The 16,777-nt window shown below is 38.5% G+C and overlaps 1 protein-coding gene across 2 annotated transcripts; it reads right to left on the bottom strand.

Annotated features, from left to right (window-relative positions):
• Positions 1-881: 881 nt before the first annotated feature.
• LOC121654463 (collagenase 3-like) lies at positions 882-12,603 on the bottom strand. Of its 2 annotated transcripts, XM_042008620.1 has the most exons (10): positions 12,309-12,603; positions 9,003-9,250; positions 8,332-8,477; positions 8,101-8,226; positions 6,590-6,751; positions 5,509-5,632; positions 5,266-5,402; positions 4,975-5,134; positions 1,635-1,735; positions 882-1,340 (listed from the first exon to the last, which is right to left on the bottom strand). In XM_042008620.1, the coding sequence occupies exons 1-10, from the start codon at positions 12,444-12,446 to the stop codon at positions 1,075-1,077; spliced, it is 1,608 nt and encodes a 535-aa protein (XP_041864554.1). In that variant the 5' UTR covers positions 12,447-12,603; the 3' UTR covers positions 882-1,074. The 2 variants fall into 2 exon arrangements, with proteins under 2 accessions (XP_041864554.1, XP_041864555.1); XM_042008621.1 differs by lacking the exon at positions 9,003-9,250.
• Between the last annotated feature and the right edge of the window lie 4,174 nt (positions 12,604-16,777).

Here is a 16,777-nt window from a genome sequence, read left to right as displayed (position 1 = left end):
ATTGTAAAAATGAATAATAAAGACTTTGAACTGATAACGTCTGCAAGAAATGACCCAGAGCTGCTACTAAATGGACCTAAAAATGACATTTTACCCATTTCAGTTCAAATCAAAATTTAGTTCATTTTTTCAATCCTTCATTTAGTTTACTGTTATTTAATTTAATTTAATTTAATGCTCTTATATAACTTAATAATTCTCACTGACTGGTTTTTGCACATACAAATTCCTGATTTTTCTCCTTTTTTTCTCCCCAAAATGCAGTGAAGTTTTCAGTTTTTCTCCTCTATAATCCTCATGACCTTCTAAATATTGCATGTGTGTGATTTTAGAGTTAAGGTGAGTCTGGTGGGATTTGCTGTTTGTGATATTTGTTTTATTTTATTGTATTTTTATTTTTGTAAAATATATAAAATCTTCTGCATTCAGTTTTGTATAAAAAGTGGCACACACATAAAACCTGACTGACTGATTGACTGATTGATTGATTGATTGATTGATTGATTGATTGATTGATTGATTGATTGACTGATTGATTGATTGATTGAGTGGCAGGCCTCCAGCTGGACGACAACACAAAAGATCTGGACCCTGGAGCAGGGATCCGTCATCGAAGGTGTCATAGGTTTACAGTTCTTACATACAGGAAATCATTCATTAATGAAGTCTTCATCATCATCATCATCTCTTCTGAAACCTTAATGTTGGAAAAAACCTGCAGTCTGTTCAGACCTGCACCGACCCATTTCCACTTCATCTTTGTTAATGGGAAGACCTGGACAGACGGGAGCAGCAACGACTGTGTTGTAATAACAACGTTGTTCTGATTAAAGTTGAACAAGAAATCACAAAACTGAAGGAAATACAGAATCATGAAAATAATTTTTATTTGCTTTAATATCTCTTGATCAAGTAGATGTCATGTGTTCCATATATCTGCAACAGTTTTTCCATATTTACAAAAAGAATAGAAAATATATTAGAACAAAAAATAAATTTGATTTATAAAATGAGCTTTGATAATAGATGCAAACCTCATTCTCACATTATTCTGACAAGCTGAGGTAAGACTTTTCACCACTTCCTTAGTTTATTCATCAGTTCCCTGTTTTGTATTTCACACGTTGTGGTTATTCTGTAACTGTGTTTATTCACACACAACCTCTTCATCATGAAGCTCCACTTAGGGCCGTCTTGTAGCTTTCGCTTCTCTGCATATGATTCCTTATTTGTCTCCAAATGGCACTCCAGAAGGTCACTAGTTGAGCTGGTTGATATGATCCGCTTCCAGACAAAGTCGTATTGGAAATGAAGATTTCTCTTGAAGAAGTGCACAAATCCTGTGGAAAATAAAGATTCTTTATTGATAATATAAGGCATGTGGCCTTCTGACTTTTGTAAAGATGAAAATGCTTTTTGTGGAATTTGCTGCAAACGATGCTTTTTGCTTTTCAGGACGGGTTTTGGTATCGGAGGGTTGACATTGGTAACACACATTTAAACGGAGTGTCCCACCGTAAAAATAGGATTTCCGCTGTGATTAACATTTATTAACACGTTCTCATTACATAGAGAGACAGCTTGTGGTTATGTGCCATCTCCTCTTAAAGGGATAAGAAAGGTAATGTAACTACCCTCATGGAAGACAGCTGCATCAATCGGAGTTGGAATCCCCGGCCACTCCTGTTCGATGGGCACCGGTGATCCCTCCATCCTGCTCTGCTGCTCATTATACCTGCACATTAAATCATACAAAGTACATAATATAACAGCTTGGTCTTTGATTTCCTGCTTATATGAACCTGCAATTTCTCCCAAAGAATCTTTGGTTGATGTCATGTTTAATTAGCTTAAAACACATTTTAGATTAAAAACAGATGTGATGATCACAGCCATCCATCCTGCTGCTTCACATGGGAAAATTCTGTATGACATCAACACGTAAAAGGAAGTGGTCTGTCTAGTGTGGTTTACTCTCTACACGTGTACTTAATTTGTCATATTCCTGATCATAAACAAAAGATTTTCACACAAACTGGAGTTGAAGTTTTAATTATTGCGTCACTGAACAGGCAGATTTCTTTACTTCATCATATGTTAACAATATGGTCAAAGAAATTTTAAACTCTTAAAAGGAATATTTCCACTTTACAACATGTGGATCATAATAAAAAATCTTTAATTTTTCTAATAAAACTTCCGCAAAGTTTCATCCATTGCTGTCACGGCGAAAAAGGAAATTTTGTTACAGGTTACTTAATGTTGCACACCTGTGAAAGCAGATTGCGTCTTTCCTGCGGTATCTGTTGCTACATGTTCTGTGTGTGTGTGTGTGTGTCAGCCAGCACTGGTTTCAACTGGAGCAGACAGTCTGTATCTATGTCTGCATCCTCAGAAGTTCTTCAGTCTCAATTACACATTACTGGTGATATCCAAAGCATGAAAATCAGCTGTGGACATCTTACTGATGAGCATCATGAATCTGAGTTAAAGTTTGAATCATATCATGGCAGAACCACTAAATTTGTTCTAAATTATATTTGACCTTCTCTGAGCATTTACTGTGCCAAACTGGTCCACTATTTTCATCAGCTGGGTTATTTTTTTTTTTCCATCTTGTATGTCGGATCTGTTTCTAAGACTAAACCTAAATGACAAACCTGCCATCTGGACTTCCACAGAAGTCTATCTTGGAAGGAAAATCTGTCCTGTTCTCAAAGAAAATAAAAAAACGAGACCAGTGGTCTTCAGCTTTTGATACTTTTACCAGTGATTCTTACTTACCAAATAAATTATGTTGATATCTTATTTCTCTGACAGAACAAAAGCAATCTGTTATTAAGGTCTTGAATTACTAGAAACTACCAGGGATACCACAAGGTTCTGTTCGTGGTCACCTGTATCTGTAATATCAAGAGCATTTTCAAGAGAAAAAGTTTTCATCTTGATCATGGAGCCTTCAGCAGAATTAAATTTAGAGGACCCCTAATAACCACAACCACCACTGGTACTGAGCTACTGGTGCTTGATCATTTACTGCAAATGTAACACACTCAAATTCATTATTAGTGGCGGGATTGCATCATACCAGTATGGATTTTAACCTTACTGAGGCAGTAAATTCAGAAAAATTAACCAATGTTAATTTGCACCTTTTAATATTAAGAGTGATATATGAGTGTGGTATTTGAACATAAAAGAAAACATCAGCAGAAAATATACATTTGGAAAATAAACAAGACAACCACCTTAGTGCAAAACAAACAATCTTCCACTAACTAGAAACCACAGCTGATTTGTCCTTGACTTTAGTGAACCTCAGAAATTCTAAAGTGCTACGTGGCACATGCACCATACGACAGAGGCGGTAACCTGCAACAGGAATGTAGTTTTTATTTCCAACCCTAGCCTACTGATGTTCCAGCCTAAATCCAGCAATAAAGGCTAAAATGTTATTGTCTTGTGTTATGTTCACGTGTACATAAGTTATGTCCTCTATGAATGGAAAGCTTGCACTGTAAAAAAAATAAAAATAAAAAAAATTTGAGCTCAAACATTTCACGTTTTCAATTAAATTCAACCCCAAAGGGAGAAAAGTGTTTTAGAAAAAATTGTCAGGTAGCTGACAGATGAATTGTTGGTCTTAATCACATAATACATTAAATCCCATGGCTGAAGGCGCAGCATGCAGACCTTTTACCTCCTTCCTCTTCATGACGACTCAGTGGTTTGTCAAACAAAACACTTGACGCCGTCATCAGCTTTTATGTGGAAATACTCATATGAGTCAAACTAATTGTAGGTATATACAGTAACACCAGTTGGTTTGGTCACATCCTCTTTCATATGGCAGCAGCACTCCATTCCAACACTACCCTAACACCTGGACAGGATTCGGAAGAAAAAATAAAAATTATGAGATTTTTCCTGCACCCCAGTTTTTAAGAAGCCAGTCTGATGGGGTCTGGTGACATATGAATGACTCACAAAGATCCTACCACATAATTAGCACATCCCAGTGGTATGGCTAACATCCCTTTACTAGACACAGCACAACGTGCTTAGATGTTCTTTGTTTATGTCCTGACTTGTCAGAACAGGTAGAAGCATTATGAAAACCTACTTATTAGGCAGGCCGCCAAAATGTTACAGCTGATCAGTGTATTTAACCAGGAGTAGTAAAAGTAGTCTTTAATATGGTTACTACAAAAAAAAAAATGTACATTCACATTATATATATATATATATATATATATATATATATCTGCTGCTACTGTATGCAGCTTGTTTAATCAGAAACAGGGAGGGACGCTCACTGCACGCTACAAACAACTGTCCACGGTGCTGAAGAAAACAGAACGGATCACATTTGGAGGATTTAATTAATTTAAATAAATAAACTACAAATAAATGATTTTCTTTTCAAAACACACCAGGAACCTTTCTAAAAGGCAAGGCAGTTTATTTGTATAGCACATTTCATGTACAGGACAATTCAAAGTGCTTTACATAAAAAATTTAATGTAACCTGAAAGTGAACTATTTTTAGGGCTCAGCTCCCCTGAAAGGCACAGGAGCTCCCCTTAACTCCCCTGTAATTCTAACCCTGATTGTACCAGATTTATATGTCAAAAAGTGTTGTTCTTAAGCACCTATTATCATCAGTCATATCTTTCTGCCAACCCTCCATTTTCTATACCGCTCTTTCCGATTCAGAATCACAGGGAGAACCCATGCATCCTCAGGGAGAACATGCAAACGCACAGAAAGGCCTAGCTTGAGAGGCCCTGCAGATAAACATCCCGTCTGGTTTTCTTTGTTTTTTTCCCCCAAGACAATCTCTACATACAGGGTTTGTGTCTTAGATAAGCACTACATGTAAGCTGAAACAGTCTACAGCTGAGAGCGAGAGCTAGCACAAAGTTAGCTTAGCATGAGGAGCATGCTGTGAGACACAATCAGGAAATTAAATACCTCCAACACTCTTGGCCAGTGAAGAACACAGTGTATCGTTCATTTCTGAAGTGGAGAGCCGCATCCACAGATTTTATTCTGGAGGGGAAGCCAAAGTCTGAAATTTTTCTGGGAAATCCTTCCTTGACTTTTGACTGCACCATCTTCCAGTACTGATGACCTGCAAGGAAATGACTTCTTTTACAAATTTATAGACCTATACACACACATTTGACAGATATATCTCCTATTTTTAAGTTAATTAGGAGCACAATGTGTGCTCCTTTCTGTTAGAGTACTAAGTTAAATAACCTTTGAAAAACACCAGAAAATTCCCCTCCACATTCTCATAGACAGCATCCAAGTTGGAGGGAACAGCATCTGGCCACAGGCTGTTGATCAGGGTGATCCTTGTTTCAGTAAACTGAGGATGCTTGCGCCACATAAACCTGAGAGTTAAGAAAGCATTGAGAAACCCTGCGGTAAACCCATCTTCACTGATCAAGCAATCAGGAATTAAGGTCTAATGTAGTCATAGTTTATAGTTTTACACACCTGCCTTTGAAAAACACGATCTCTTGTTGTAATTCAGTTACAGCGTCGAACGACAGATCTTGATCACACTTGTGAGGTGTTCTTGGAGGAAGCTTTTTCAGCAAAGCATATTTGGGACTAGCACCTTAAATGGTAAAAAAAAAATAAAATAAAATAAAATGTGCCATTTTAAAACAAACTTTACTGAAAATTTTGCTTTCACATGCAGTCAACAGCTCCAAGCACACATTGTAATCTACAAGAAAACAAAGCAGCTCTAAACCAAAGTCACATCTCTGCAAGAGTTTCGACGTATACTAAACATGACATTTCAAAATCTGTGTTTGTGATTTGCTTTGAAGAGCCATGTTTTGATGTTGTCTCCCATCATATTTCTCTCTCGGTTGTTTAAGCAGACATTCCATTAGTATACATCAGTCAGTACCTTCATGGTTTGATTTTTAATATGACAAGCTATTATTAAAAACTCATGTATAGTAAATAATATCAGGGCTGGTCCAAGCCTTTCTGGAGCACCAAGCAGAATTTGATTTAGCATCCTCCTCAGCAACACTGGTGCTTAACTTTTACTGGTGCTTGATCATTTCATACACTGTTAATATAACAGACCCATTCAAGTGCATTATTTATAGTTGGCTTACAGCATACTGGTGTCATTTTAGCTACGGTTTTGAACCCTCATGAGGTAGTAAACCAGTAATGGTTTAGTATTAATTTGCACAACAAAATTTAACAAAATTCAGACTAATATTTTTCACAAAGTATGTTACAAAAAACTGAATACTGGAAGAGAATTCAGGAGTCAGGGCCTCCTTATAAAATGTTTATTACAGTGAATGTTTTAGTGGATGACAGCTATGCATGAGATGTGCTTTGTGTGGTTTCACATTGTGTTTCTGAAATAAGTAACACTGGATGGCAGCATGTTGGTCCAAATATTGTGTATGTTTACCGTTAATGGTGGCTAAACAGACGTGCACGTCACACATGCACATGTGTATCAGCGCTCCCAAAACGTCCGAGATGCTGTGCAGTATTAAAAAGCTAGATGGTGAAAATAAACATTTGGGTCTGCACTCACCATAAAGACGTTGGATGTCTTTGACATCACGATAAGAGAGCTGCAGCTTATTTTTGGGGGGAGAGTTGTATACTGGGTACATGATGGCTCCAGGGTCTGGAGAGTGATAAAGACCAAGTGCATGACCAAATTCATGCACTGCAACGGCAAACAGGCTTAAACCTGAGGCAGAAAGACAAGCTGTGTAAGGACAACTACTTGGTCAGATTTGTGCTGATGCAATCCAGCACAAGTTACAGAAGATCATCATTTAACTTTAAAATTGACAGTGTTGTTGTTGTGTAATACTCCAGATGCAAGTACTTTCAAGCTCTAATTAAGGTTCTCAAACAAAATGTAATATATCTTACACACTACACACACACTGGTATAAGCCACACTTTTACATGTCATTATTATCAAAAGTTTATAATATTTTCCTGTTTTCCAGGAATTTATTGGTTAGTTAATTGATTCCTCCAATGGAGGCACATACAATATATATATATATATATATATATATATATATATGAAATGAAAAATCAAGAAACCAACAAGGCAGAAGCAAAAGCTTCTATTAACACCAACAGAAGGACATGAACACACAAGTACTCATTTAAATTTTAGTATATTTTACAAGGAAAATAAGTAAATCATTTACACCAAAGTCCGTTATATGACCTCTCGAGGTGTCTCATACATCGGTACTACTACAGTACTACTACAGTATAACATACTGCACTATATTATACTATAACTTTCAAAGAATGACAATTTTTTATATTTTCAGGGCAATTATTATAACATTTGACACCCGTAACAGAAACAGTGACATTTAATGTTGCTTCCTGGGTTCTACAAAATATTTTTTTCTCTCATTTTAAACATCTACTGGATATTAGGAGGTAATTGTTCTTAGCTTCATAAGAAATTTGGATTAATTTATAATCTATTTATTAAATGTCAGTATGCGTAATTAAAGAAATAATGGAATAATTGTTTCACGATGAGGCTTATTAGTTGTTATTCTGATGACTTTCTGTTGTAATAAAAGAGATTAGCACTTTTGAAATGGCCCGTATTCCTACAAGTCAAAAAAAGATCACGAGTGGCGTTTTTTCTGCTGTATACTGAGGAGGCAGCTTTAAAGATAAGGACAGAGAGAGACTGGATAAGCTCAAAAAGCCTGGCTCCGTTCTGAGAACAACACCTTGACATGGAGACGGTGGGGGAGAGGCGCACAGGGGCTAAGTTCAGGCCACTCTGGACAACAACATCCTCTGTACAGCCCTTTTCCTGCACAAAGCAGCAACAGAAGCAGGAGGCTCATCTCGCTGCGTTGCCGGCAGAACGGTTTAGAAAGGCCTTTCATCCCCACAACCATCAGGCTTTTTAACAACCTCCAGTAACACCTGGTTATAGTCATTTTATTTTTATTTACGAATATTATGCAGTTTTATTAATAGTGGTTCTCTTTTTTATGATTTTACTTGGCTTCTATCTATCTTGATAACAGATTTTCAGTACGGTACCAGTAGAATTCAAACTCCAGTCTTCATCGGCATCGAAGTGCACATCCCCTCCAGTGTCAGATGCTGGTGGGAAAGCATGAGCCAGGATTCCTCCTTTGCCATCAAACGGAGTGCCATCCTGATGATCTGCAACAAACAGTGCTGCATTACATCAAATACTAAACACTGAGGTAATCCATTAACCTGTGTGTCAGTGTCTGGAGCAGTGGGATGTCAGACATTTCAACTCACCGTGACTGTTGAAGGATATAACTATATCCGCCTTGTTCCTGTGCTTGTGAAACTTCAGCTGTGCAACGCGGGACCAGAGCTTCCATGCTGCCTTGAAGACTTTGTGAACTTCCGAGGCTGGTCCTGGGAGTTTGTCTTCAGTGATCCTGATAGTAGAATTTTTTTGCTTAGATTAATTCATTATGGCTGGTGTGACATGTTCATCTCATCATAGTTACACTGGGGAGCAGTTGGGGATCTGTGGACAGTAGTGTGTCTGTTCACCACTTTGGCTGAAACTTAGATCACATAGATAAACTGCAGTTATGCTGTTGGCAAACATTCATGGTACCCAGACGATGAATGGAGGGCTGCTTTCTCAAAGTACCTAGTTTCTCTGTCTTGTGGCATTGATGCCCTGATGCATCAGCCATTGTAGTAAATGATCCAAACATAAACAGATTGTGGAAAAAGTTTTGGGGAGTCCTTTTGATTCTTCTAGCAAGAAAATAAGTTTAGTCATTTGGCTGGAATATCTCTACTTCAGTTGCAATAGCTATAACTATTATGGTGAACATGATAAACGTCTTACATGTTAGCATGTTGGCATTGTGTTTTATTGCTTTGCTTGCATCAGCACTGAGCTCAAAGCATCTCTATGTCATTAATCCATCTTTCTGGTATTTTCTAACCTGTAACTGAGTGTTCTGTTTTTCCAGCGAAATGTGTGTTCAAATGGCTCCACATCTGAAAGACCACAGCGCGGCTTCTTCATAACAGCAAGAGTCTCTTTATCAAGCTTTCCGCTCGGAGGCAATCCGAGGAATTGCTGCATCTCCTTCAACTTATCTGACTTCTTGTTGACATCGTCACTGCTGCCTGCAGCCCTCCTCTGTCTTTCTGATTTGGGCTGGTAGCCGTAGAAGTGCAGCAGATACTCCTGTAAAACATATTTCGTATCACTCAAGCAGAGAAAAAGTTTCCTGCCTCAGTATTTTAACAATTCGGTATGACTTTTCCAGAGGATCAACTTATTGATATTATCTTTTTTACTCACTATCATGCTCCAACTGAGACACAAACTCTCAAACATACTGATGAAATAACGTTAAAGTGCACATTCCAAGCAGTTTTTCTAAGCTTTAATGACAGTACAGAAACATTGCTGCACGTGTGTAATTGCAGGTGTCAACATCAACAGCACAAAGGCAGAAGGTTCTTCATTCTTTGACTTACTGGATATCTGCAGCTCCATGAGCAAAATGTATTTTATTCATTTATGAACACCAACAGCTGTGAGGAAACATTCATGTTAAACATTTCAGTCACGATGTCTCCACTAAATATACCATACATATCTGAACTAACACAACCCCAGTCCGAAAGAAAGTTGGGATAAAAACAGAATGCAATGATTTGCAAATCTCATAACTGTAATGATTTCCAGGGGAAGGAAGAGTGTGGACCCACTCGCAGGCAGTCGAGGACAGGAGGCAGAATTGTGCAGATGAAGAGTGATTTTATTCCAGCCCAAAACAAGACTTGACATAACAAAAGTTCAAACTAAGACTAATAAGAAATATGAAAAACTCAGACAAACTGTAACAGGGAAACCCGGTGAAACCATGTAGAAACCACGAGGACCCGACAATGAATAACACAAACCCAGGAGTATGAATACAAACACAAACAGGTGAAAGGAATCAGCCTAACGAACCTGGAGCCTGAACAAAAACCCATGACCTACATACTAATTGAAAACATAACCTGAGTAACACAAATTCTTAACTTTACTTCAGCCTAGAACCAGAAGCTAAAACATGATCCTAACAATAACATAACAAAACCTGACTATAACACAAGAACTCCAACATGACACGATCCCAAAACAAGGTCTTAACTAATTTCAACATAAGATCCAGGATCATGCCAGGACCCACACATATCCCATAATCATGACAATAACATTATATTTTATTTCCAATAGAACATAAGCAGCATATCATATGTTGAAACCGAGTTATTTTACCTTTTCATGGAAAGTAATAGCTCATTTTGAATATGATAGCAGCAAGGTGTCTGTAAGAAGTTGTGCAGCATCCCCTCGTCTGTTAGCAACATCTGGGAAGTGAGGAGACCAGTTGCTGGAGTTTCGGGAGAAGAATGCTGTCCCATTCTGGTCTGATGCAGGATTCCAGCTGCTCACCATTTCTGGACCGTCATTGTCAGATTTCTGGTTTCATGATGTTTTGGTGAGTTCTGTTCACAGACACTGATTTCTGGACGTCTTCCTGAGCCCATGCAGAGAGTCAGTGCTGCTGCCACTAGATTCAAAATGAGCTCAAGTTTTCTGTGAAAAGTTTAAATATCTCAGTCTCAACATCTGATTTATTGTTTATGTTCTAAAATATGGCTTTATGAGATCTTTAAATCATGGAATTCTTTTTTAATTTAGATTTTTACAACTTCTTGGGAATTGAAATTGTACAATAAGTTCCTAAAGCATTAAAACAACAAGGGATATTGTCAGGTTTTGTGTTTTTTCCTCCTCCCTCCTCCTAGCTCTACTGTGTGGCTGATTAATGGACACAGCTCTTCCTGATTTGGCTCCACCATAAAAGCCTGGGATTGCGCTTCATTCAGCGCCAGCTCGTCTGCTTCCCAGCGGTGTTGTACGGCCATCTAACAGTTGAGTTTTATTCCCTGTCTTGACTTGAAAGTCACCCTATCTTCTTGTCCCTCTCTGTTCAGCTGAGGACTGACTGCATGACCTTTTGGTTTTCGTTTCCTGGATTCAGCCACTAGATTGTCTGCATTTGGGAAAACTCCGGCTACTCTGCATCGCCACAGTTTTTTCAGGACTTGAACAATTCCCAGATTTTTGTTGTTACTGAACCTCTCTTTACTTCCATCATCTCTATTTCTGTGAGGTTTCTGCCATCCACCCTTACCGTTAACAGATATTCAGTTGAGCTTTAATTTTATAGCACAATTATGTCATCTGAAGGTGCTTACAGATTATAATCCTATTATAAAGTAATTCAATCAAATTTATTATTTAACCCTCATTATTCCAATTCATAATTCATATAAAGAAAATTAATTAAATGTGTTGTTGTTGTTGTTGTTGTTATTATTATTATTCAGGACAAAAATATAACTGAAAAAAATTATTTTTTAAACATAATATTCAAAATCCATGGGTGCTGAGATTGTAATCTTTTTAAGGTTGTTCCAACATCTAGACCACATTTAATGATGGAACTTACAGTCTTTAATGTCTTTCAAGGCTAATTGCGTGCAGAAGAAACAAAGCATGTGGGGCTTTTTTTAATTTTGACTGCTGCTCCCATCTGATTTCATTCTGTAACCACGAGATGAGGCTTTGTAGACAGACATCACATCTGTCATGTTGCTGCTGTTGTGAGAAGCGAGTCAAACTGAATGTGGAGCCAACTGGCAATCGATCGCATCTCCCTCAGTCATTATCAGTGCACCACATTTTGCTTCAGGTGAAGACTGTGCAAATATAAGTGAAGTGTCTAACTGCACCATTCTTATTCAAATAATTCAAATAATTATGTATTCAATGACAGGAAAGTTATTTTAAGTGGAAAACCCAAAGCAGCTTTGCCAGTTCTTTAAGGTCAGACACAGCCTGCAGTCTTATCTTGAAGAAACTTTATTGTCACGTGCTCATAATTTGAGTTTAGCTTTCATTTTCATACACATTTTATCTACTCTTTACGAGGCTAAACAAAACTTACAAATGAGTGAAAAGAACATAAATGTGGATAATACACAACATGGTATGTTTAAAGAGATGAAACAATTCCAACTAGATATTTCTGCTATTTATAATTTTACCATTTTTAGTGTATTAAAAGTCTAAAGTCAGGGCATTAGAGATGTTTTTGAAGGAAATTCAGCCCTTGAATGATGAAAGGTAAATGAGCCATTATTGCATGCTTATATTCTGCAGATAAAGTGATAATTACCTTTGCAAACTCCTTGTCAGCTTCAGATAGTCCAGCAGGAGGATTTGTTGGCAGTTTGGGGGTGCGAAGAGGAAAAGCCACCACATAAATCTGGCTGGGCATCACTAGAGTCAGAAGACTCATCCAGAGCATCTTCATGTTCAGCAGGCAGCTCTCCCAGTGACTTGATCTGCCTGTGCAGCTGTAGGTACACCGTGCTGTATGCAAAGCAGTGGCTGGGGCCACCTGTTAATTATCGCATATGTGAAAGCTCATGTCCCAACAAGACCTGCAAGGTGGCTCCACGCACAGCAGAGTTTTCTTTTATGTCTCTTCAAAGAAATGTGAGACCCCTTATTTATTTCAGTCACTGCAGGAAATCAGTTCTAACTGGCTCAAAATTCTGAGTTACATGTAGATATTTTATCAACATTCCTGCACAACTTATTGGCCTTATCTGTTTGAAGCTTCATGGGAACTGGAATGCTGTTTTAACCTGCAGTTGGACGGTGATGAGATTGACAGTATCCATTATGATGAAGATGACTTTCAGGAAGTGCTACAAAGATAAAATTCAGATTCCTTTGAATGAGTCTTTCGGGGACAATGTGAATGTGTAATCAGCAAAAAGAATCCTCAGAAATAACAAAAAAAAAGGACTTAGTGACATCTGAGGGAACTAGTCCTTTTTTTTGTTCAATTTTTGCACACTTAGCAATTTTCCTCTTCATTAAAATTATAGAGATTAAACTCAGTGTTAGGCCTCTCAGACCCTTGACATCTGCTTCATTTAACACATTTGTTGCATTTTTAAAGGATCTGTGATAATGGGCTGCTTGGTGGAGTGGTGATTACGACTGTCACCTTCCTGCATGAAGATCCCTGATTTCAATCTTGACTGGAGTCTTTCTGTGTGAAATTTGCATGTTCTCCCTGTGCATGTAGGGGTTCTCTCTGGATACTCCATCCTTCTCATAGAGGCCAAAAACACACATATTTGTCATGTTCCTTGCTCTGCCTTGCCAGTGCTCATCAGTCTGATTCAGTCCACCTGGTTTTCCCAATTGCGTCTTTGTTTTTCATTGCTCACTGCACTACTTCAACACTTTCCAGTCTCCCCCTCTCTGCCAGATTATCTCTTCCCAAGTTGAAATCCAGAATTCTGTTTATTTTATTTTATGTTTTTTAACTTGTCCTGTCCAGTATTGTAGCAGCCGAATGATGGTCTGGCTGCTGTGTTATGCTCTGCTAAGAGGAGCTTTATGGGTATCAGGCTCCTCTTGATAATTAAATTTTTATTTATTTATTTGTTTAAATAAATTGTTTTATCATATATATTTGGTACTATGGAATTTATGTAATCTTGCTGGACCTGACCAAAGGGGAAAGAAGAGAGAAAAAAAGGGACAGTAATGGAGAGAAGTAAAAAAGGAAAGTGGAAAAAAGGAAGTAGAGACTACAATAGAGCAGATGGATAGATAGGTTCAATCCAACCTAACAGCAGACAAGCAGCTGCTACACCTGTACAGAAACACAGCAGGGAATTTCCTACAGCTTTTACAGGTAAACTAAGCTGACAATCATCAAGAGTTCCTAAAAAAATGACCAAAACAACAACAGCAAGATGTATCACAACAACAACCAAAGTACCTAAGACACACCCATAAAAAAATAATAATAAAATAAAAACCTCTAAACAAAAATAGCTTGTGTATAAACCCACTGGACAACTCAGTCACTGTGTCAGCATGCAGAGTATGAAGAGTCAGGACTGAGCAGAGATAAGTGAGATCGTGCAAATGCGACCACGCCTCTACAGAGGCTAGAGGCAGACTTGGGCGGCTCAGAGACCCAGGCCATCAGCAGCAGTCCCATAGCACGAACCCAAGAACCAGAACGCTGCAAAGACAGGAAAGTAGATCCTAGAACTCCAGTCCTCACTGAGACCAGGAAAGTAGATCCTAGAACTCCAGTCCTCACTGAAACCAGGAAAGTAGATCCTAGAACTCCAGTCCCCACTAAGACCAGGAAAGTAGATCCTAGAACTCCAGTCCTCACTGAAACCAGGAAAGTAGATCCTAGAACTCCAGTCCCCACTAAGACCAGGAAAGTAGATCCTAGAACTCCAGTCCTCACTGAAACCAGGAAAGTAGATCCTAGAACTCCAGTCCCCACTAAGACCAGGAAAGTAGATCCTAGAACTCCAGTCCTCACTGAAACCAAGAAAGTAGATCCTAGAACTCCAGTCCTCACTGAAACCAGGAAAGTAGATCCTAGAACTCCAGTCCTCACTGAAACCAGGAAAGTAGATCCTAGAACTCCAGTCCTCACTGAAACCAGGAAAGTAGATCCTAGAACTCCAGTCCTCACTGAAACCAGGAAAGTAGATCCTAGAACTCCAGTCCTCACTGAAACCAGGAAAGTAGATCCTAGAACTCCAGTCCTCACTGAAACCAGGAAAGTAGATCCTAGAACTCCAGTCCTCACTGAAACCAGGAAAGTAGATCCTAGAACTCCAGTCCTCACTGAAACCAGGAAAGTAGATCCTAGAACTCCAGTCCTCTCTAAGACCAGGAAAGTAGATCCTAAAACTCCAGTCCTCAGATCTTTACACTGGCTTCCTGTCTGTCAACTGACTTCAAAATCCTGCTGTTAGTTTACAAAGACCTGAGTGGTTTAGGACCAAAATCCATTCAGGATCTTCTGGTTGGTTATGAACCAAGCAGACCCCTCAGGTCATCAGGGTCAGGTCTACTTTCCGTTCCCAGTCAGAACTAAATGTGGAGAGGCAGCATTCAGCTTTTATGCTCCTCACATGTGGAACAAACTCCCAGAAACCTGCAGGTCTGCTGAAACTCTCGGCTGTTTGAAATCAATGTTAACAATTTTCTATTTGTTTTTTTATTTCATTTTTTTTAAACAACTGTTAGCTTCTCAGTTTGTAACTTTCATTTCTTGCGTTTCATCATACTTTAATTTAGCTTTTTTGGTAACACTTTACAATACTGGACGCAAAATTTGCTTCGTTACTAGGGAACACCTTGGGGGCGAATCAGTAAGTAATGGGTAGTTAACCAGTACTTACTGGTGACCACAAAAACCAGGCTTATTAAGGAACAAAAGAGAAATTCTTCATGTGAGTACTGGATTACTCTGACTAGTTGAGTGAACAGCTCATTTAGTCAAAAACCTGTTTCCTGGTGGTTTTAGAAGCCTTTGTAAGGATGAAAAGCAGTACCATTTATATATTCTTGTACTGCTGTGTCATCTTACCTTTACTTGTTCATCACTTACTAAGTAATAAGTCATTACTTAATCATTGACTGGTCATTATCTGTTATATTGTTTACTTCCTAAAAAAATCAAGCATCATACCAAGTACTTACTGAGGAACGCATCATTAACTAATCAGTACCTGACCAGTAACTACTACTTTTGTGTACCTTCATGATCATTTGCTACAGGGCACTTAAGAATTCCAACATTTTCTTTCTACTTTCTACTCCACAAGCTTAAGTGCATTCCTGTAGGACAGGGTGGGAAAACTTGAAAATAATTATAATTTAGTTACACATTATAAAAACACATTTCTTTCTTACCTCTATCATTTCAAGACATGTAAACTGTATGAGTAGTAGTCAGAGTCTTTTAGATCTTGAAACGTATTCATCCAAAACTGTGCATGTTGCTTCCTTAAAAAGCCCCACCAGTTCTCGATCCGTTGGTTGTGATTGCTTGAACCATACAGGTAGCATCTTTTTGAAAATTCATCCAAATGATCATGTCTCATGAACTTCTGCATCTGCTCCACATAACAGTTCTCTGTCCCCAGGTCGGACCGTATCCGGGTGGCAGTCCCATTCTTTGACAGCACCTCATCAGTAAAGTAACCAGGAATTACCCTGGGATAGCTGTTGGTGCTATATGCATGTAGCCAAATCACCATTCGTGAAAATCCGTCTATTGCACCATTGATGCAGATTCCATATGGTTTGAGTTTGTCGTAAGAATCCACATGCCAAAAAAGTTCGGGCCTGGGTTCTGATACATACGTCGCCGAAGACGGTTCCGGTGTCTCAGCTGCACTCCACAGGGATCCAATATTTTTAGCAATCTCCTGAATTTCTCCTGTGTCACCACGTAGCCTGCCTGAATGCATTTCATATGCATCAGTTTATATCCGTGGAGCATACCACATCTAACCAACTGATCTTGAAGAAACGTGGCCACGTCCAGAATATCCGATGGGGCTTTACGTCTGAATAAGCGCAAAGTCCTCAAGTATCTTCGCAAAGTAGACAAACTAATAATGATCCCATCTACATAACTAAGAGACAAAAGTATTTCCCAATGTCTCAATCCCAAAACAAAGTAAAAGTGAATTAAACTCAACAAACGGGACATGTTGGCTCCTCGTTGTAAGAAACAAAACCAGATTAAGCCTGTTAATAATGCCAACGGACACATAACATCTAGTTGAAATAAGTTTT

The sequence above is a fragment of the Melanotaenia boesemani genome, chromosome 15 (genome assembly GCF_017639745.1).
Source record: "Melanotaenia boesemani isolate fMelBoe1 chromosome 15, fMelBoe1.pri, whole genome shotgun sequence".
Lineage (NCBI taxonomy): Eukaryota > Metazoa > Chordata > Actinopteri > Atheriniformes > Melanotaeniidae > Melanotaenia > Melanotaenia boesemani.
This window is presented reverse-complemented; position numbering and strand designations above follow the sequence as displayed.